This window comes from Acomys minous (genome assembly GCF_964271855.1).
Source record: "Acomys minous genome assembly, chromosome: 15".
Classification (NCBI taxonomy): Eukaryota; Metazoa; Chordata; class Mammalia; order Rodentia; family Muridae; genus Acomys; species Acomys minous.
In genome coordinates, this window is record NC_140497.1 from 70,923,411 (window position 1) to 70,946,212 (window position 22,802).

A 22,802-nucleotide genomic window follows, 5' to 3' on the forward strand; every position below is an offset into this window, starting at 1 on the left:
TTAGTACGGTCAACAGTTGAGAATTTGTGAGGTTGCTACCTGTGTTTATAGGGAAGAAGAGCCAGGGATTCTGCTTCAGTAGAGTCAAAACTACTTTTCACTGTTTTATTTTACTTATAATAGACATTTGCTTTGCAGCTGTGGATTTTTTCAATCAAATCAATATGCTTTATGGAACCATCACTGACTTCTGTACAGAGGAGAGCTGTCCGGTGATGTCAGCTGGACCAAAGTAAGATACTGTTCATGACCAGTTTCCCTTGTCACTGTGGTTGGGCTCTTAGACGAGAAGACAGCGAGTAGCCATGCATGTCCAGCTTCCAGCAGGTTCCTCAGCGGCTGCCCTGGGAGCAGTCAGCTTGTTGCCACCCTGCCTGCTGGCTGCCTCCTACCTTTCCTCTCCTGCCCCTGCCTGCTGCCTGCCTCCTACCTTTCCTCTCCTGCCCCTGCCCATCTTCCATCCTCCTGAACCAGCCCCCTGGACACTCCTTGCTCGTCGCTGTTTCTTCTGAAAAGTCACTTCATCTATTCTTGGACGGATCCTTGTTCTCTTCTTTTTACCTTATGCTAATATATTTTAATGTCTCACCCCTGTTGCAGGCCCATGTTGAACATTTCTTTCCTTTTGGAGGTGCCTAGGATTCTTCAGTGTAGATGTGCTCTTTCTGCTTAACTTTTTCATTTAAAAAATACTGTTGTTAAGTGTGTGTGTAGGTGTGTGCATGTGAGTGCAGGTGCCCGCGATGGCCGGAGTTACCTGCTCTCTGGAGCTGCCCGAAGTTGGAGCTGATCTCAGGTCCTCTGAGACGGCTTTGCATGCTCCAGACAGCTGAGGCGTCTCTCCAGCTCTAGTGGTTTAACTTTTATAAGGATTATAGTTTGCATTACCTAGTGTTTATACTGTAATAATGTGGCTCAAATCTGGGGTTTCAGGTGTGCCACTCAAGTTCTTTATTCTTTTAAATCTGTCTTGGTTCAAAGGCAGCACTTACCACCTCTTCAGCAATCAATAAATATTGGTTGAGCCAATGCCCTTTTCAAGTTGGCTTTTATCATTACTACCAATAAAGGCTGCTATTTATTAGTGATATGTCAATATAACATATGCTTTACTTCATATTCTAACATTCACCAGAAAAGTACTGGCTTATATTTCACTGTGAACATAAAGAATTTAGTCAGCTGATCTTTAACTTGCAGCAGAGATGTGGAAGCTTGGGAAAGATGTGTTGCTCTCTTAGAAAGAAGTACAACACACACTGGCCATTTTCACTAGAAAAGCAGAGAGCTGTGTCTGATTTGCACTACTTTCTTACCACATGCTGAAGGATTATTTAATATTGAGTTATTATTTTAGTGGTACCAATAGCTACTCCTTAATCCAGGCTTATACCCAGATAACCACACAGGATCTTTTTTTTTTTTTCCGAGATAGCGTTTCTCTGTGTAATAGCTCTAGATACCCTGGAACTTGCTCTGTAGACCAGGCTGACCTCGAACTCACAGAGACCACCTGCCTCTGCCTCCCAAGTGCTGGCATTAAAGGTATGCGCCACCATTGCCCGGCCACATAGGATCTATTAATTAGCCTATAGCACAGTGCTTTGCAATAATCACTCCATCTTAAACCTCCATGCTAGTATAGTTTCCTCTTGTTCTGGTTTCCCACTTGATACTTGCTTTTACTCATCACCTAGGTCTGGCTCATTCCTCCTGGTGCTTCCTGGTCTTCCTCCTCCAGGGTCCAACCTTACCTTCCTTCTCTTTCTCCTCCCCTCACTGGATCAGGATGTCCCTCCCTATTCTCTGTTATTGCTCAGCATTGGCTAGTTGGTTTTATTGGCAACACAGAGAACAAATGGTGACATGTTTACACAAACAGGAAATATTTAGAATAAACATCACATCAATCCACCTGCCTCTGCCTCTGGCTCTGGAGTGCTGGGATTAAAGGCACAAGCCACCATGCCTGGCCTGAGAGTTGAGATTATTTTTGAAACTTCAGGCTGGGCGTGGTTGGCGCATGCCTTTAATCCCAGCACACTGGAGGCAGAGGCAAGTGGATCATTGTGAGTTCTAGGCCAACGTGGTCTACAAAGTGAGCCTAGGACAGCTAAGGCTACAGAGGGAAACCCTGTCTTGAAAAACCAAACCAAACCAAACCAAACAAAAAAACTCCAAAAACTTCAGGACACTGAATATGAATCTTTGATTTACTGTTTGCTTTTGGTTTTTATATGCAGAAATGGGTGAACACCTGAAAATCAATAACAAGTTAACAAGCATTGTGAAGACTTTCAATTTTCATACTGTAGAGAAAAAAATAGAGATGCCTTTTGGTTTCATTTTTTAAATTTATTTTTATTTTATGTGCATCGGTGTTTTGCCTGCATGTATGTCTGTGTGGGGGTGTCAGGTCCCCTGGAACTGGAGTTACAGTCAGTTTAGAGCTCCCATGTGGTTGCTGACAATTAAATCCAGGTCCTCTGGAAGAACAGCCAGTACTGCTAACCACTGAGCCATCTCTTCAGCCCACATTCTTCTTTTTTAAAGATTTATTTACTTTTCTATTATTTTATGTGTATGTGTGTGGACCATGTGTATACAAGGCCCACAGAGGCCAGAAGAGAGGGTATCAGATCCCCTAGAAAATTGGAGTTAAAGATAGCTGTGAGCTACTATGTGAGTGCTGGAAACTAAACCCAGGTCCTCTTGTAAGAGCAGCAAGCACACTTAACTTCAGCCTGAGTTCATTTGTCTTAAGTGAGAAATAGTGATCGGTAAGTCCTAGCTACAGTCTGTCTCTCAAGAGGATCAGAGAAGAGGAAATGGGCTTACAACTGCACTGAGCCTTTAAGTTTATAATAGAATTCTTGACTGGGAACGAGATGCTTGGGAGTCTCCATTTTGAGAGGTTACACTGGAATTGCTGGCCATGCCCTAGCAATGATAAGAAGGATGTTCTAAGAGCTGTTAATTATCAAGGTTATCGCTGCTTGGGATGGGTGTGGGTTATTGTTAAGGTATGGATTTGATAAATCTAAAGCATCCTCATTTGTACTATTGAAGATACTTTTTATCAGTTTAAATACCATGAACTATTTCTCTGTTATTTCCATTTCCTTTGTTGGGCTAACTTATCTATTCTTCGGTCAGGTTCTCAGTCACATCAAACTCCTGCAGAAAAGGTTAGAAAATAGTTGATAAAAAGAGTGAAGTATGCCAGGCGCGATTGTGCACGCTTGTAATCCCAGCACACAGGAGGCTGAGGCAGGAGGATCACTGTGAATTCCGGGCCAGTCTGGCCTACAAAGTGAGTCTAGGACAGCCGAGGCTATACACAGAGAAACCCTGTCTTTAAAAACCAAAAAAGAAAGAAAGAAGAAAAATAAACAAAACAAAAAGAATAAAGTAGCAGCTAGGCGTGGTGGCACACGCCTTTAATCTCAGCACTCGGGAGGCAGAGGCAGGCGGATCTCTGTAAATTCAGGCCATCCTGGTCTACAAAGTGAGTCCAGGACAGCCAGATCTACACAGAGAAACCTTGTCTTGGAAAAACAAATAAAAAAGTGAGTTAGCAGAAGAAATGTTGGAAACTAAAAATCTAAATGACAATTCAGTTTATAGATTTGGAGTTTGAGCTATGCACTTAGTTCTTTAGGGCTATGTTGATGGACATGCTTATTGTACAGTGCAAGAAAAGTCTTATTACCGTAAGTGTGTATGTGGGGTGTGTGTGTGTGTGTGTGTGTGTGTGTGTGTGTCTCAGAGAGAGAGGGGGGGGGGGTTTGGCCAAGGGCTGGAGAGATGGCTCAAGGGTTAAGAGCATTTCCTGCTCTTCCAAAGGATCAATTCCCAGCACCCACATGGCAGCTCACAATTGTCTGTAAGTCCAAGATATGACACCCTCATACCAACACACATAAATTTAAATTAAATAAAGTATTTTTTAAAAGAGGGTTTGGCCTGAATACAGATCAACATTTGCATTTATAGGTAGATCTTTCACGGGTAAATTGTTCACTTTAGACAGGCAGTTCATACATAATTTTACTTATATATTTTTGGCGTATCTTCTTCTCATCTTGTTTTTCAGAGTAGGGGAAATGCATTTCACTTTAGGGTTCCTTGTTTTTGACCTTGTGTTTCTCACATGATAGTTGCATATTAGATGTTTATTAAATCAAAGGGTAATATATCCAAAACCTGAGCTCTTTAGAGTTGCCAATTTCCTTTAAGGAGATATTAGTTCCTCATCCAAATGTACTAAACTACTGAACCATTCTTTCTTTAAAAATTTATATATATATGGCTGGAGAGATGGCTCAATGGTTAAAAATGTCACCTGTTCTCCCAAAGGTCCTGAGTTCAGTTCCCAGCAACCACATGGTGGCTCACAACCATCTATAATGTGATCTAATGCCCTCTTCTGGCTTGCAGGTGTACATGCATACAGAACATTATATGCATAATAAATAAATAAATATTTTTAAAAATATATATGTGAATGTAGGAGTTCTCTGTCTGCATGTGGTCATGAGCCACCATGTGGTTGCTGGATATTAAACTCCGGACCTCTGGAAGAGCAGCAGCCAGTGTTCTTAACCACTAAGCTATCTCACCAGGCCACTGAGCCATTCTTAGTTACGTTAGCATTACTTTGAATTTTCTGTCATTCTTTATACTTAACCCCAAATTTAAAGCTCCTGTAAAAAGAATTGTTTTGTGTTTTATGTAAGGAAGAAAAACAGCTGTAAAGTTAACGAGTGCCATCATAGAATAGAGAAGTAAGTTCTCCCACTTGAGCAATGTATTATTCTACTCTCTGTTAGAGAACTCTTTAAGAAACTTTTGGGGCTGTGCATGGTAACCCCAGACCTTGGGAGGCAGAGACAGGTGGATCCCTTTGAGTTTCAAGCCAGCATGGTCTATATAGTGAGACATTGTCTTAAAAAAAAAAAAAAAAGAAAAGAAAAGAGAATCAGACAGGTGAAGAAAACATCTAAATAGAAGATGAGTTGATGTGATTCCTTAGGTTGGATTGTGGTAAGTGCAAAACAGGCTACTGGTGACTGAAAAATGTATACTTGGAAGAACAGATTGTTTAGAACATGTTTGTGTATATATTCATTATATATGTGTGTGTATGTATATATATATACATACACACACATATATATGTGCACATTTGCCTCTCTTCTGATGTTCTGTTTGCTTTCTATCTTTCCATTCAGATATGAGTATCATTGGGCAGATGGAACAAACATAAAAAAGCCCATTAAGTGCTCTGCACCAAAGTACATTGATTACCTGATGACTTGGGTTCAGGACCAGCTGGATGATGAGACATTATTTCCATCAAAGATTGGTAAAATTATTTAATATAATTGGGATAATTTTGTTTCTACAGTTCCTCTGTCCCTTCTTTTCCCACAGATTTCGTAGTTCCTTGGGACTGTGTAGATGAGTTTGTGCATTAAGTAGTTTCCAAGAAGAGGCACAGAGCTTGTGAGCCCAGTCATAACAAAAGCTGTCTCATGTAAACTGATCGCCCCCCCCCCCCCTTGTATTTGTAGTGTTTTGGTCTGGTTTGGTTTTAGTTTTTCTGAGACAGGGTTTTTCTATGTAACAGCCCTGGCTGTCCTAGACTCACTTTGTAGACCAGGCTGGCCTTGAACTCCCAGAGATCTACCTGCCTCTGCCTCCAGAGTGCTGGGATTACAGGAGTGTGCCGCCACACCCAGCTGTATGCATCTAGTGTTTGAATTGAATTGAATTGAATAGAAAATAAGCTGGGTGGTGGTGGCGCACGCCTTTAATTCCTGCACTTGGGAGGCAGAGGCAGGTGGATCACTGTGTGTTCCAGGCCAGCCTGGTCTACAGAGTCCAGGACAGTCCAGGCTACACAGAGAAACCCTGTCTTGAAAAACTGAAAAAAGAAAAGAAGTAATTTACTTCTTGACTTAATTTATTTATTAAGTTTTAAATTTTATTTATTTCTTGTGTATACAGTGTTTTGCCTGCATGTACACCTGCAGGCCAGAAGAGGGCGTCAGATCACATTACAGATGGATATGAGCCACCATGTGCCGGCTGGAAATTGGACTCAGGACCTCTGGAAGAGCAGCCTGAGCGAGCGTTCTCTCCAGTCTTTGACTTAAATTTATTATTTGCTGAAATTTTTTGTGATATTTCAGATTAAAATGTCACTAACATTTCTAATCAAAAAAGGTTATTTTTTATTTTTCTGAGGCAGGGTTTCTCTGTGTAGCCTTGGCTGTCCTGGACTCGCTTTGTAGTCTAGGCTGGCCTCGAACTCGCAGAGATCACCTGCCTCTACCTCCCAAGTGCTGGGCTTACAGGCGTGTGTCACCACGCCTGGCAAAGAAGGTTATTTGAATGTGTGTTTGGGTGTTTGCATATTTTTACCCTCCTCAAGACTGGGCTTCTCTGTGTAACCTTGGCTGTCCTGGAACTTGCTCTGTAGACCAGATCAGAGATCCGCCAGCTTCTGCCTCCTGCGTTCCTCAGAGTCCTGAGACAGCCAGAGCTACACACAGAGGAACTCTGTCTCATAAACAAATAAACACAAGAAAATTATTCTTAAGATTTTGTTTTTTTCTTTTGTTTTGAGATAGGGTCTCCCTCCTGCCTGAACCTCATGAATGTGACTCCAGGCAGGCACTACCACATATAACATAGATTCTGAAATCAAGATATGTGAGAGAAAGAAGAGACATGAGGGTTTAGCCCGAGTGACTTGTTTGGTGTTCCTATTAAGTTTAAATCGTAACCATTAGACAATTCCCATGTGTTTTTAGTTATCAAAATATACGCAACTGTGTTTTCTGAAAAAACTGTTTAACAGTTTGCCCTCAGAGTATTGTTGAATAACTTTTGGGTAGCATCATGTGCTTTCAGTAGAGCACTACTCTCTGGAGTCTTAGGTCTTCTCGGATCTTAGGTCCTGTTTATGTTTTTCAGGTTTTACTAGTAATGGCCTTTATAGTTAAAGAGAAGATCATTGCTAATGGTTTTCATGTAGTGCTGTGTCTTGTCATCTCCATAGTCTAGAATATGTGGACTCCAGTCTTTTTGGTCTATCATGCCTTTGACATTTTAGAATGTCCCTTGGTTGTGGTGTGTTTGTTTCCTTGTGATCTTTAGTGGTGGTAAATGGGCAATAGATATGACAATGAGCCACTAATACCAGTGTTTGCTTTCCTTGCCAACTTTAACATTTAGAGTATAGCATTTTGTATTCTTTTTTAAAAAAATCTATTTACAACTACTGTGTTTATGCGTGTGTGTGGATGTGGGGGTCGGAGGTCAACTTGGTGGCACCTCTTCCCTCCTTCACTTTTACATGCTTTCTGGGGATTAAACTCAGGCCACTGGGCTCACTCAGTAAGTGCTTTTACTTGCTAAACAATCTCACTGGCCAGCTTGTTGTTGATTTTTGAGACAGGGTTTCTCTGTATAGCCTTAGCTCTCCTGGACCTGCTTTGTAGACCAGGCTGGCCTCACAGCAGTCCTCCTGCTTCTGTCCCCTGAGTGCTGGGATTAAAGATGTGCACCACCGTGCCTGGCCTGGCCCAGATTTTTATTGAAAAATTAAAAAATTGTATATATTTGTTATAGCATGGTAGTAGTATATATATTTATAGTATAATAGCTTTCATAGTAAAATTAGTATGCATTGTGTTATAGTTAACCTATTTTATTCTGTTGTGAAAGCAGCTATAATTACCCAACTATTAAAAAATTATAGTGGTGTTAAATGGAGAATAGTATTATTTATTCAGTAGTATTTATATATTCAATAGTATTATAATTAATATAGTATATTGTTATGAATTTTATTCTTATATTTTATATTAGGTCTTTAGACCTGACTACCATGTATCTTTGCTCCAGATATATCTTATCCTATCCCATTATCCCATAACCATGATTTTAGCTTCTTTATATTTCATCTTCTTTCTTACTCAAAATATAAGTAAGATCAAAGAATAATCTCTTGGGGTCTGGTATGCACTTAGGATAATATCCTTCCAAGTTGTAAATCTCATTTTTATTTTTATTTTCTTGAGCTAGGATCTTGCTCTGAATCTCAGGCTGGTCTTGAACTCACTGTCGTCCTTTCTCAGCCTCCAAGGTCCTGAGATTGCAGATACTTGTCAGTATGCCTGGATCAGAATCTCCTTAGGCTAAGAGTGTGTGCGTGCGTGCATGTGTGTGCGCGCGTGCGTCTGGTAAACTATAAGCATTTTAAACATAACTGAAGTTGTTAATACATTATTTATGTTAGCACATATATGTGTAGTGCTTAATGTTAACAAACTTCACAACCCAGGAGTGAGTTTTAGCTGCACTGCCTCTTAGATATTTGTAAAGTGGCATTATGTTAGAAGTACAGTATGCCATAAAGAATCATTCTGAGCTGGGTGTGATGGCACCCGCCTGTAATCCCAGCACTTGGGAGGCAGAGGCAAGCAGATCTCTGTGAGTTCGAGGTCACCCTGTTCTACAAAATGAGACCAGGACAGCCAAGGCTACACAGAGAAATGCTGTCTCGGAAAAAAAACAAAACAAAAACCAACCTTCTTTGATTAGAAATAAGGTTAGTGACATTTTAATCTGAAATATTACAAAAGAATTCAGCAAATAATAAAATTAAGTCAAGGGCTGAAGAGATGGCTCGGAGGTTAAGCGCACTGACGGCTCTTCCAGAGGTCCTGAGTTCAATTCCCAGCAACCACATGTAATGTGATCTGATGCCTACTGCTGGCCTGCAGGTGTACATGCAGGCAGAACACCATATACATAAGAAATAAATAAGACTTAAAACATAATAAATGAATTAAGTCAAGAAGTAGACTACTTATTTTCTATTATCTGACCTTTCAGTTAAAACTCTAGATGTATATAGCCGGGTGTGGTGGTGCACGCCTGTAATCCTAGTACTGTGGAGGCGGAGGCAGAGGCAGGCAAATTTCTGTGAGTTCTAGGCCAGCCTGGTCTACAAAGTGAGTCCAGGACAGCCAAGAAACCCTGTCTCGGAAAAAAAAAAAAGAAAAGAAAAGAAGAAGAATTCTAAGCTGGGTGTGGTAGTGCATTTTCATTCATCATGTGTGAAGAATTTCACAAAGATTTTATGGGCATGTAAAATAGAAATTCGTGTGCACTACAGTTTTCAGCACTGTTGCTACTCGATGACAAATCATGCTGTTCTGTGCGCTTATTAATAGAGGGGTGCTTATCTCTTTACTAGGTGTTCCATTCCCGAAGAATTTCATGTCAGTGGCAAAAACAATACTCAAACGACTCTTTAGAGTTTATGCTCACATTTATCACCAACATTTTGACCCTGTGATCCAGCTTCAGGAGGAAGCACATCTGAACACGTCTTTCAAGCACTTTATTTTTTTTGTTCAGGTAGGTTGACTAATGAGGCTTTCCTTGCTTCATGTTTATTTTTAGAATTCTGTGAATAAATAGTGCATATACACTATCAGGACGGAACTTGCTATCTCTAATCTGCATTCTGCTTAGTTTCATTAGTCTCTCGGTTTATGGTAGGCAGCCTAGACCAGTTCTAAGATGCCTTGCCTAGCTTGGACTGCGTGAATTCCCAGGCCATGTACAGAGGCTAAATAAGAACTCTGACTGGTGAGTCAGATGTTATGAACGTGTCTATAATGTTGGCCCTCGAGAGGCTGAAGCCTAAAGACTATGCTTTCAAAGCCAGCCTGCTATTTAGTAAGCTTCAGGCCATCCCAGGGCCCTACCATCCTATCTCAACAAACAAAAAATGGATAGCCAACAACTGAAACCAACAGAAACAAGCAACAAACAAAAACCAACCAAAATAGGGGGGGGGGTAAAAAAAAAGGAACTGAATCTGAATTCCAACTGAACTAGTTGGGCGGACATGTAGTGAACTTGGTTGCAAGCATTTTAGCACCCTTTTTTTCTCTTAAACCTCTACTTTAAGAAAAATCTTGGATCTTTATTAGTGGATTCTTTTCTGGATTTATGCTTTGAATATCACATCCTTTTTTTCCTCATTAAAAAAAAAACAAAAAACTTTAATCCCAGCACTTGGGAGGCAGAGGTAGGCGGATCACTGAGTTCGAGGTCTACAAAACGAGTCCAGGACAGTCAAGCCTACACAGAGAGACCTTGTCTCTAAACCCTCCCTCCCAAGAAAAAACCCCCAAAACGAGACAAAAAACCAAGCTGGGTGTGATGGTGCACTCCTTTAATCCTAACACTTGGGAGGCAGAAGCAGGTGGATCACTGTGAGTTTAAGGCTAGCCTGGTCTACAAAGTGAGTCCAGGACAGTCAAGGCTACACAGAGAAACCCTGTCTGGAAAAACAAAACAAAACAAAACACCCCAAACCAAACCAAAACAAAAACCCAAACATATTCTAAGTAATTTTGAAGCTAATGACTATCTGTCCTGTGTGGGGAAAGGAGTCAGAGTGTCTTCTAGAGGTTCCTTAGAGTTCGAACTGACTTGCTAGATGATGTCCCCTTTCTTTAATCCTCAGAGATCTAGCCTTAGGAAAAAAGCCAGGTACGGTGGCCTCTACACACAGTCCTAGTACTCTTAGAGGTTGAGGCAAGAGAATCAGGAATTGAAGGCCAGCCTGGGTTGCCTATCAGTACTTTGTCTTCAACAAACAAGGAATGAAAAAAAAAACTATATATGAGTATATTTTTATTTAATTCTCTAATTAGAGAAATATAAGGAAATGCGAGAGAGTTAGAAATAGATGAGCCAACTAGTATGATTCCTGTTCCTGGAGAGATTACAAGAAGATGGTGGTTGGGAGAAAGCAAGTGTTACTTTGTGTTGTTTTTATATGTGAGCATAAGTCTTCACTTTCCACTGAAGAAAAGTGTCCATTTTCATTAATACTCCTTATATTGAAGGCACAGTTCTTTAAAATTTTCTGTGAAAACACATTTAAAGAGATTGTAATTTAGCCGGGCGGTGGTGGCACACACCTTTAATCCCAGCACTCGGGAGGCAGAGGCAGGAGGATCACTATGAGTTCAAGGCCAGCCTGGTCTACAAAGTGAGTCTAGGACAGCCAAGGCTACACAGAGAAACCCTGTCTCGAAAACCCAAAGAGGTAGTGGGGTGATGGTGGAGAGAGATTGTAACTTTCTAAAACTTTTTTGGGAATTGTTTGACAGTGTCATCTGCAGACCCATAAAAACAAAAACCACATTAATATTTTAGTTAGCAGATTATGATTGCCAAAGTTTAGGAGAAACTGCTGCTTCAGGAGAAAATATTAAGGCCAGTCTGGACTATAAAGCGAGCCCAGGACGTTTTGCACATCTCACCCTAGCGGCAGCACCTTCTGATTAAGAAGATTACTTGCTCGGGCCTTTCAATTTAGGTAATCTTGTTGTGATCGCAGATAGTTTAGACTCCACAGGGCCAACAACAGACTTTCCCAGGTCCTTTTAGTATCTCATGTACTTAAAATATATGTGATCCCAGAATTTCCTACCCACGTGCTCTCAGATAAAGTGCTGTGTACTCTTCGGAGACTAGGTCACGTGTCAGATAGGTGTAACTTCAGACATGAGGAGTATCCAGATGACAGCTGCCTGTTAGAGGTATGTGGACATCACTCATACGTGCCAGGCAACTTATCTGTACTCATTTGCATGAGGCCTCTTCCGTCGCAGATGGAGATTGGGGTGGAAAGACAGGCTAACGGAGGGCCAGGAGCTCAGAGCCATCTGCTTTCTAGTGTGGAATCCTGAGGACTTTTCAGAATTCTAAATTTGAGTTTGCTTTTTTCTCACTCTGAAGATTTGTCAAGATGAAGATAGGACATGCTTTATTTAACAGTATTACTTTAATGTGCAATACAAAAATGTAGGCAGTGGTATGTATTGCCATATGTTGTTGGCCCAGACTGCACTGATCTGAGGGGTAGGCTTGTAATACTGGGCCTAATGCTTCTCTAGACTTCTCCTGTGGCGCTTGGCATATGATGGATGTTAATGATGGATTACATTGGACGTTGAGACTAGTCCATCATACAGAAGATTGGAAGTATATGTGACCTTTATTCATTAAAAAAAATGTAGTTCAGGAGAAATCATTCAAAAAGTCATTTTAAAAGATGTAGTATTTTATTATTGGCACAGTTTGAAGCATTCTGATTTCTTAATTTTTCCATGGAAAAATCTTTTCTTTGCAGTGATATCAAATCCCTATTTGATTGGTATATTTCAGTGTTTATTCCAGAAGCTGATATCCAGTAATGTTCATGGTAATCTGCTTGGGAATTAGATGCAAATAATGTTTTGCTTTTTGTAGGAGTTCAACCTGATTGACAGAAGAGAACTCGCACCACTCCAAGAACTGATTGAAAAACTCACCTCAAAGGACAGATAAAAGGATGAAAAGCTGTGCAAATTCTTCCTCAAGTGGAGCTATGTAGAGTGTACTTGGGTGTTGTTATATTTCGTTTTTATCTGGATTGCTTCTGTTTTAGGTTTGAGGCTTGCTTGGGTTACCTTTTTTTCTCTTCTGAATATTAAAATCATACTCTGTTGCTAGAGGAGCCAAGAACCTTCTCTACAGTTGAAAGGGGCAAGTTTTGTCTTAGTGGTGTACAGTGTTTTTATATTACTTTTATTAACCTGGTTTTGTTTATTGAGGACTTTCTATGATATTGTATGCTGAAAACAAATGGTGATGGATTAGATACCGTTGTGTAAATTGTGGCCCACTTTGAAGTCCCTAAAAAAGACTTACATGTTTTTAAGTGCCTTGATAGGCTCACTTCTGAGGTGCAAAGCACAGATACAGGACTGAACAGAACTTGAAACAATATTAGAATTTCTATCTAGGGCACTTACTTGTGCATGTTGTAAAGTAATCTGTTATAAAAGCCATAGTCTACTCAAATTGATGTCCAGCTTTTACTACATTGAAAAAAACATAATTTGTAAAGTTGTGCATGTAGAACATAAATGTAAAACAACTAAAATTATTTCTTAATTATTTTTGCCATAATTTGTAAAGGTGTGCATGTAGAACATAAATGTAGAACAACAAAAGTTTTAATTATTATTATTTTTTCTTAATACAAAACAAATAATGTAGCTGCCTGAGAACTCAAAAGTGCTGTCTCAGAAGTCAGTAATCACTGTGGTGAGGCATAACCTGGAGGGCTGGGGGGCCCAGGTGGCATTATGGGGTAGTAGTGGAATGCAGTAATTTAACTTGGTCAGGAACCATGAGGTAGCCATGTTCCTGTGAATAGAAACAGGAAAACTCAGAGGGCAATGAAGTAGTGGCCCCAAACAACTCTTATTTTATAAATTCTCATAATATTCAAACCAGGCTGGCAGTGCCAAATCTTCCCAAATCTGCTCACAACCATTCATGATAACGATCTTCTTGTTCTCAGGATCGTCATCCGTGGAACTCCATCCATGGGCCTTGTCCCCTAACTGACAATCAGGGTGCTGTAATTGAGCTCTGCACTGATGACAAAACCATGAGGCTGTATCCATGAGGATAGTAACTAAGTGCTGCCCACAGCCCTTCATTTAAGTGATCTTGATTTCCTCCAGCTGTCTGGGATTTAACTCCTGCTGTCTCAGCGGCTTGGGGTGGTGAGGACTGGCATTCACTTCTGGGGGATTTTGAGAGGCCAGGGATGAAGGCAGGATCGGATGCATTTCTGGGGAAGTGAAGGGCATAGACTTTGTAGTTGATTGCTTCCATCAACCCTGTGGAGCCTCAGGGATTGGAGAGCTGTCTGGTTCCTAATGCCATAGGGCTGTTTCTAGCTGACCCTGCTAGCCCACCCGCCCCGGTCTGGACCACCTTGAAGATCCGAAGCACTTAGTACATTGCCACGAGGCAGCCTTGAAGTGTGGTCGTGTGGAAGGGGGTTGAGAGCTTCAGGAGTGGAGCCATCATGCGGCAGGTCATCCAGCGGGCGCTGCTCCTAGTCAAGATCGGCATCAGACTGTTGTGGATCAGGTGCTGACATTCCTCCTTTTCTTCCCTTTCACTATCTGAACCCAGAAGCTGGAAAGGTGGATAGGATTCTCTCAGGCCTCCCGAGGAGCTTCCTCTGCTTGTTCCCGGGTCCTCAGACTGATGGTGGATTGCAGTCTAGGTCCTGTTCAACAATAGCTGTCATGCTGGCCTAGAGCATGTGGGAGATGTGGAGGCCACTTGAGGAGGCATGGATTAGTGGATCCTGCAGTGAGGGGGTCTGGTCCTCCTGCTGCTGCACCCCCAATGGCAGCTGCTAACTGCTTGAGCTTCTCATGTTTCGTAGCCAGTATGACATCAGCCTGCAGTGTCCCAATCTCATGCTTCTTTCTGTTGAACTCACAGAAGGATCTCTGCTTCAGCCTGGTCAAGACCTCAGCATGTGCCTGGAGTTCCCATCCGGCCTCACTAGCTGCTTCCCTGAGTTGTTGGTATTGTTCCCTCACAGTGACCCCAGCCAAAGTGCTTTCATGAGCTGTCGATATCCCCAGTGCAATTGCAGGAAGAGGCCATGCTCCAGATTTTTACTCCTGACAGACTAAGGGGCATACTCCTTGTGCCTGGCTAGCCCTTTCAGAGCAGGCTGAAGGCTGTCAACCTCTGCTCTCACTCCAGCGTCTGAACCAAGGGATGAAGCATAGCATGGTTACCTTCATGATGTAAAATATGATCCTGCACCGTTTTGACCGTGAGTAGCCCTGAGAAGCGTGCCTGGGCCACCGAGCTAGTAATAACAATGTCCTCGGCATCGTGCCTGGCTTCCAGATTCAGTCCATGATGGATAAACAGGAGCTTAAAGGTAAAACTAGCCTGCATTATTCCAGAAACAATGGTCATGAGCCCTGTCGCCTTCCCACCAGCAGGATATTGTGGCAATCCCTACTCAGCATGAATATTGATTTGATGCAAAACCTTCTCCAAACATACTTTTTCACCGACAACAAGTTTGGGAAGGAAAAGGCTGCAAAAAGAAAGAAATTGGCCTATGTGTCACAGTTCAAGATTATTGTTAGTTGATGTACGGAGGGTCTGTTTTGTTGCGCATCGCAGTCCAGCTGAAGGGAAGAGTTGATGAAGGTCACTGTTCTCCTTGTTCTCAAGTGCTTTCAGGATGAGACCATTGGCTTCCAAATACTGATGGGACAGGCAGCACTACCATCAAAAACCCAGCGGTTGCCCTCATAAGCATGATGTAGACATACGTTAACAAGCAGCTGTCCAGCAGGTCACCGAAGTCGGTGCTTGCTTCAGTAGCATCTGGGTATAAACCTCACTGGGCTCAGCAACCACCAGAGCATGGATTTTTTTGGATGCGCACAGAGGATTCAACCAGTTGTGACCCAAGATTCAAGATGTCAGGCAAGTCAGTGCCCCCACTGTCATTGTTGTAGGAATGATACACACATGATGTGTGTATGCTGATTGTGATAGACGACACGTGATGACCAGCTCCAGCTCCATAGTGATGGACATGTGATGACCAGCCCCAGCTCCATAGTGATGGACATGTGATGACCAGCCCCAACTTCGTAGTGATGGACATGTGATGACCAGCCCCAGCTCCGTAGTGATAGATAAGTTTCTCCAGGGATGTGGCAGCTTCTTTGAGTTGGCATTGTGATGTGAATTGTAATATAATGTGGCAACTGATAGAAGAATTAATCTTCTTCCAATTATTTTTGATATTGACTAATATATTCTGTTCCACAGACATTTAAGGTTCTACAAGCAGGTCTTTTCCCATCTCTTAATATCTGTGATATTGAAATGTGAGGATGTTGAAATGTAATAGCTATTGCATTTTAGCTTCTTTATACATGTAAGTGCACTGTAAGTGTAAAGCTTCAGGTTATATATAGAATTGCCATCTCCAGAAAGGATGCTGAACTGTGAGGTTTCCTAGCAACTGCCAAATGAGCCATAAGTGCAGAATCCCCTTGTACTCCAAAGAGGAAAGGAAAATGAGAACGGTTGGCCACAGGCATTAGTTCGTTGGGGAAATTACAGAAAGGATTAAGTGTGGCGGTCAAATTCTAGAAAGTCCTGTTTTAATACCTGGAATAGAATGGTGACTATTACTTATAATCAGAGTCTTGGAGACTTTTTTTAAAGAAATCAGTTTCCATGAAAAGTTAAAATAGTTTTAGGTACAGACATTAACCATGGAATTAAACAACTATTTGGGGAAATTAATCACTTTTTAGCATTTCCATTCAGTGAATGGAGCTAGTATTTGCCTGTCATTTTAAATGATACACTACCTTGATTATTGGTGCAAATTGAAGCATCCTGACTTTTTATTTTTTCACTGTGAAATATTTTTTCTTTTCAGTGATATTAAGTAATGAAAATGCTAGCTCGGTCATTAATGACTTAAATTCTAGTTGACATGGCACTCTGTTCTATTATCATCAATTACACGTTCGGGAGTTTGGTTTTTAGAATTAATTTTGAGGTTCCCCCTTTCAGTTTTGTTCTTGAGAAATGCTCTTTTTAGACTCTGAAAGTCTTGTTTTTTTTTCAAGACAGGGTCTTTCTGTGTAGCCTTGGTTGTCCTGGACTCACTTTGTAGACCAAGCTGACCTGGAACTTAGAGATCAGCCTGCCTCTGCCTCCTGAGTGCTGGGATTAAAGGCGTGCACTATCACAGCAGGTTAGACTCTGAGTTTTATCTTGTCAGTTTGGATAAATTTGTTTCCCTCAATATTCTCATTCATATTTTGTCTCTCTGTCTGTCTGTCTCTGACTCTGTCTCTGTCTCTCTCATTAGAGACTCATGCCTTTCCCCTAGTAAAATAGAAATGCTTTCTCTGAATTTGTATGCATATGCTTAGTAGAAAAGAGTCTAAAAATTCGGTAAATTTGGCATTGTTGTTACCAAGTGGACAATGATACAATTGAATTTCCTTGCAATTATGATCACTAGGAACTGCCTTTTTCTCCATTTCATTTCTATAATGGTAATTACTCACCAAGTACCAATAATAAAAGGAACATGAAGCAGCTTGGAAAAGGTACCTAATACTGGGCATTGATTAGTGATGCTTATTTATGAACTGACAGCTAGCTAGCTGATTCTTAAAATACTTTTTTAGTATCTAAATAGATAATGTCAACCATTATGGGTTGCTTCAGAATTCTGATGTTTGGGTCCTCTCTGTGCAGGAAATGGAGCACACAGCCACTCCCGGAGGTAGTCTTCCATGGCATATACGACTCCGTATCACCTCTGACAAGGGGCTTCCGTTGCAGCAGCATGTAGAGAGAGGAGTGAGCAGCTGCTTCTGTCCTTTAAGCCTTACGTATAGCATATTGTCAAAATGGGAAACTAGTCCTAGACATCAGTGCTTGGTAGGAGGACTTATCTTCTCACTGTATGTAGATAGGAGTTTGTTTTCACTGTGCCGGAATCTCAGGTGCCACGGTTTCAAGTATTTGCTCAGTTTTTGGGAATAAGGAGATACATATGTATGTATGTATGGTGAGAAAGAGTGGCAGTTCTGGGGAGCCGGCTGGCAGTTGTACATGGTGGTAGATGGCTGTAAGTAAAGAGACATGGCACCAGAACACAGAGAAAGTCAGTTCAATAGAAGTTGGCTAAGTGCCCTTTTATATAGGAAAGATCAGAGCTTGATTGTGCAGGAGAGCTTACTTATAAGTGTCTTTGAGGGTTTTTTTTTTTCAGATCTTTTCATTTATAAATAAGTGAGATAATAATCCCTCTCCTCCTTATTTATTTTTGAGACCAGATTGACCTGCACCTCTAAGAGATCTGCTTGCCTCACCACCCTACATGCTGGGATTAACTGTGCACCACCACACCTGGGTATCCCATTTTTTTATACAGTTATAAAAACACAAGTTGTTTTTCCTCGTTCTTTCATAAGCTCATCCCATACAATTGAATGTAGTAAGTTATCATTATCTTGTTACTCACAGTGCTTTGGTTAAATGTGGATATGATGAAGCAAGATTTAGGAATTATGTAGTTGTCAGACTAGTTAGTGGTGGTGACTGAGTGACATGTTTGTCCTTAGCAGTAGGTGCTGCTGCTGGCCTTGTTCCTTTGCTGACCTCGTTCTTCCACGTCCCACAAAAGCCATGCAATTAGACTGCCCCAGACAGAAAGCATATGTGTGTGCCAGTGGGTGGCTATGGAGCTCTGTGTACCTGAAAATGAATGATTGTTAGATGTTGCCTCTTTTTAACTCTGATTTATTAGTCACTGTAAATTCTAAATGTCACATACAGTGTGTTAGGTAGCAGAGTATATTTTTAATTGTGTATTTCAGACTGAGTTACTACCTGGATTATCAGGATGGATGAAGCACTACACTCTTTCCAGAAATAGAAATGTGGATATTTATATTTTGCATATGTAATCACTAGATTCCATTTTATGTAATGAGCATTTTCCTTGCTTATGGGAAAAGTAGCAAAACAACAGATTTCTTTCTTAGCTTTGTCTACACCCTCTCCAAGAGAGGTTTTGATAACCACTGAAATAGTAGATTATGTGAGATGCAGATACTAAGTTGTCCGAACTTTGTTTCAAAATGAGTATATTGTACCTTACCATCCAGGTGAGAGTTGACTGAGCAGTTCTCTTTGGAGCACTGTTTATTTTAGCTGTGCTGCTAAATGTGGTTGTGGACCCTTGTCACGTGCCCTAGGTGCTTTGAGAATTGGCTATGACTATGTAAGAAAAACCAGCTTCATTTTTTTATTGCACAAAAACAATTTTCAAGCTTAATAGAACCTACGTTAACTACCAAACCAAGCTCACTAACTTGGCTATTCTTTGACAACTAAGCCAGTGGGGAAAGCAAGAGAATAGTTTAGGCTCTACATCTGCGGAGGGCTCCAGACATTGACTGCATTGCAGAAGAGAAGCCAGGTTCATGATGTCACTGCTGGAAGTAGGAACGGTCATGTGAAAACTTTTTTAAAAAATTCAGTTTAATTACTTTGTATTTAAATAGAATTTTAAAACCAAGATTTTTCTATAGAACTTGCTTTCTAATTTTTGCCTCCTTTTTCTTTAAAACTTGTGAATTGTGTAGGATATTTTGATTGAGAGGATAGTATGGAAAAGTGGATCCAATACTTAAAACAGCAGTTTAAAGAAATAAAGCCTTTACTTATCTCCATTGTTTTCTATTTTATTTTAAACAGGCTTTTCTTTCAACTTGACTTTAATGAAAGATTGGAGGTTGATGTACAGGAAAATTATAAGGAATTTTATTCATACATTTGCCAAGTTTTAGCCTACGTATTATGAATAGCATCTAAAATTATGTAAGTATTCAGCACATATCATTTATAACATTAAATTCTAATTGTCTTTTGAAAATATGCTAGACTAAAAGTTTATTTGTAATTTAGAATGTGACTGCATACTAGGAAAACATCTTAGTTTACAACATCCTCCATCTTCAAGCATCCCTCCTACTGCACTTTAAGCATCAGGGTTTTGCCATACCACAGAGACTGACCACAGGAGCTGCTGTTACCAGCGTGGCTGTATGTGAGATGATAAGTGATCAGAGGTCTGTTTCAAGATTTTATAGGAAAGCCCAAAGCTAACAGACATGCAGCAACATTCTGAATGCAAATGATTTGAAATTTTAAGGCTTTCCTAACAAGTTATTTTCTAAGAATTCATTTTGAAGGTATAAGACTGCTCTCTGTCTAACATTCATTTATATACTGACGAAAGAGAAGAAAATACAGATGAAAATATTGGGCCCTCAGTTTTCAAAGCTTTTTGTTGTTGTTGTTGTTTCTCTGTGTAGCCTTGGCTGTCCTGGACTCCCTTTGTAGACCAGGCTGGCCTTGAGCTCACAAAGATCCGCCTGCCTCTGCCTCCTGAGTGCTGGGATTAAAGGTATGTGCCACCATGCCAGGGCCCTCAGTTTTATAAGTGTGGTGCAAGTTCCCCCTCCCTTCCTCCCTCCCTCCCTCTCTCCCTCCCTCCCTCTGTCCCCCCTCCCTTTCCCCCTCCCTCCTTTCTCTTTTGCACATAGTGGTACACAGAGGAAACTTTGGAGTAAAATTCTCAGACATGCAGTAAAGTAAAGCCTTTACAGATTAGTGTTTTCCCACTCACATCTGTGTTGTGTGTATGCACATATCCGCTCACATGCACTCAAGGCTGATTTTACCTGTCATCATTGTTAAAGAATCTGAAGTACTGTTGACATACAAGTTTTCTTTTGTTTGGTTGAAAGGCTTCTTTATGTCACCAAAGTTTTAGTTATTGTTAGTTATTGGTGACGTAATGTGACAATTTCTTATTTTCTCTTCCATTATTATTCCTTGTAAGTGGATATTTCTTCTACTTTTGCACAAATTTGCATTTTTATTTTGATTTCAAAATAGATGTATTGGTTGTAAAATAGATTAGTACATTTTCATACACTTTTCTTCTTAAATTGTCCTGCAGAAATGACTATTTTTAGGGAAAATAGTTTTTTACAGCTACTAAATTGTATTTGTTATTTTTGTACATGCATAACCAGGGTGGTAAAATCACTAATATTTTAGGAAATACCTTTGTTATGTTTGATTTTTCCCTATACATTTAAGTTATTATTTAAAATTAGTAGAAATAATCTCATGAAGATAGCAAATATAAGGAACACTTAAGGTTGGAGTAGAAATCATTTCTGAAGACAGAAATCAGAAGTACTGCCAGTGCCAAGTACTGGAAGCAGAGGGGCAGCGCTCACAGTCTGCTCTCGGCGAGGAAGTGCATGCACGGAGACAAGAGTGTCCTCAGAAGGGGGGCAGCCTCTCTAGGGAGGCAGTTAGGTGGGACAAGAATGGTCTACATAGGAAATGCAACGTGGGCGCCATATTGTAAATTGTGCCAAGATTATGCAAATTGTAGTTATTGATCAAAGTTTGCTTTGTTATTGTTATTTGAAAGGAAATACTGAATGTCAGAAAATTTGTAATGTTTTATTTGAGAGATGTAAATAATGTATACAGTCTTAAATGTGGTGGAATGGGAGGTATTTAATTTCTAGTTTTTTTTTTTTAAAAGAAAAACTGTTCATAAGAAACAAAACCCCTAATAAATAGTTATGTTTGGCCATGAATCCTGACTTTGTATTACTATTTATTTTTACTATAGTTATTTAAACACTGAACACATTTCAAAGCAAAGCAGAGAGTATACAGAACATATTGGACATTTCAACATTTGTTAGGCAGTGCTTTCTGTAATTCTCACAACACTGGTCGTTATCATCTATGTACCTTTACATAATAGAAAACTAACTTTAGAGATTGTGTCATTGGGTCTAGGGTTTAAAGGCTCTTATATGCCTGCAATTTAAACTAATGCTTTTTAAAAATTAATTTACTATGTATACTGTGTTCAGTATACACTTTCACGACAGAAGAGGGCACCGGATCTCATTACAGATGGTTATGAACCACTATGTGGTTGCTGAGACTTGAACTCAGGACCTTTGGAAGAGCACGCAGTGCTCTTAACCTCTGAGCCATCTTTCCAGCCCCATAAACTAATGCTTTCTTTAGTGTATAATATTGCAGTAAAAAAAGAAACAACAGCAAAATAATGAAATATTTGTGGGTTTTTCAACTGAACTAAGAAATAATCTATTATAAATCATTAAATATTAATAAACAATGTTATAGGATAATTTACCCTGATTACTGAAGTTACAAGAGGAAATGTGTATTCTACAGTATTATCAAAATATTATCATTATTTGGAGGTATTTATGTTAGCGGCATTGTTCTTAGATCTTAAGGGTGAAAGTATTTCGGTAGTGGCTATAGTTGTCAGTCACTAATGGTGCAGTGTGTAGACAAAGAGGCCAGAGGTCAGGCTCCAGTATTGTGTATTTCATACTCAGACACATAGTGTATTTATGTGTGCCTGAATGTACATATATGTATACTGGAGCCCATGGAGGTCAGAAGTGGGACCCCTAAAACTGGAATTAAAGGTGGTTGTGAGCTGCTGGGAATTGAACCTGGGTCCTCTGCAAGGCAGGCAGTACTCTTAACCCTTGAGCCATCACGCCAGCCTCTTAATTGAAAAAAAATATTTTTTATACACTATATTCTGATTCTGGCTTCCCTTCCTCCAACTCCTCCCAGATCCTTTCCATCTCTCTACCCACCCAACTCCATAACCTTTCATCAGAATACAAACATATCTGAAGGAGAGAAAACCATGTTTTTTGTTTAGATCACAAATGGAGGATGACAAAAGACTTGTGAGAGAGCAGGTGATGTTTATCCCCTTAGAAGTGGAACCACCATGTGGGGGAGATTGGTTATTACCCAGCTGAAAGACATCCTTGAACAAATTCTGAGAGGAGGTATAAAAATGAGCCAAAAACAAGAGGCGGGGCCTTTGGAGATGGGATAGTTTTGGCTGTTCATCGCTCCACTTTGAGAAGCTCCTAGAGAGAAACGCTTAAGGGAAGGCTTCGGGGCTCCAGGGTCTGGCCGAGGTTCCGGCTTCTGGTTGCTCCAGATTCCAGCAGAAGAAATGCTGCTGATTACTGCCAGGAGAATTGTTTCTTGGAACTGATATCCTTAGGGTTTCGTTATTGTATTCTTTAATCTTCTTTTCCTATTGTTTAGGTTAGTCGGGTTATAAGTGAGGTACTCCAGGTTAATAAGTTCATAATAAAATATATTTGCTAAGAAAATTGAGCCTACAATAAGTCCTTTAGTTTTTGTAGATAATTTGAATCTAACCTCTA

At 40.4% G+C, this 22,802-nt stretch overlaps 1 protein-coding gene across 2 annotated transcripts in view; it reads left to right on the forward strand.

Moving 5' to 3' along the window:
* The window catches only part of MOB1B (MOB kinase activator 1B), a 33,647-nt gene extending 12,492 nt beyond the window's left edge, over nt 1–21,155 (forward strand). Inside the window, exons 3-6 of one of the 2 annotated variants that reach the window (XM_084759354.1) lie at nt 139–232; nt 5,235–5,368; nt 9,275–9,438; nt 12,355–21,155. In XM_084759354.1, the coding sequence (XP_084615480.1) occupies nt 139–232; nt 5,235–5,368; nt 9,275–9,438; nt 12,355–12,432 (470 nt within the window). In that variant the 3' untranslated portion in view covers nt 12,433–21,155. Of the gene's footprint in view, nt 1–138; nt 233–5,234; nt 5,369–6,012; nt 6,803–9,274; nt 9,439–12,354 lie in introns of those variants that run through there. The other variant, XM_084759355.1, reaches the window with a different exon arrangement.
* Nucleotides 21,156–22,802: the final 1,647 nt, after the last annotated feature.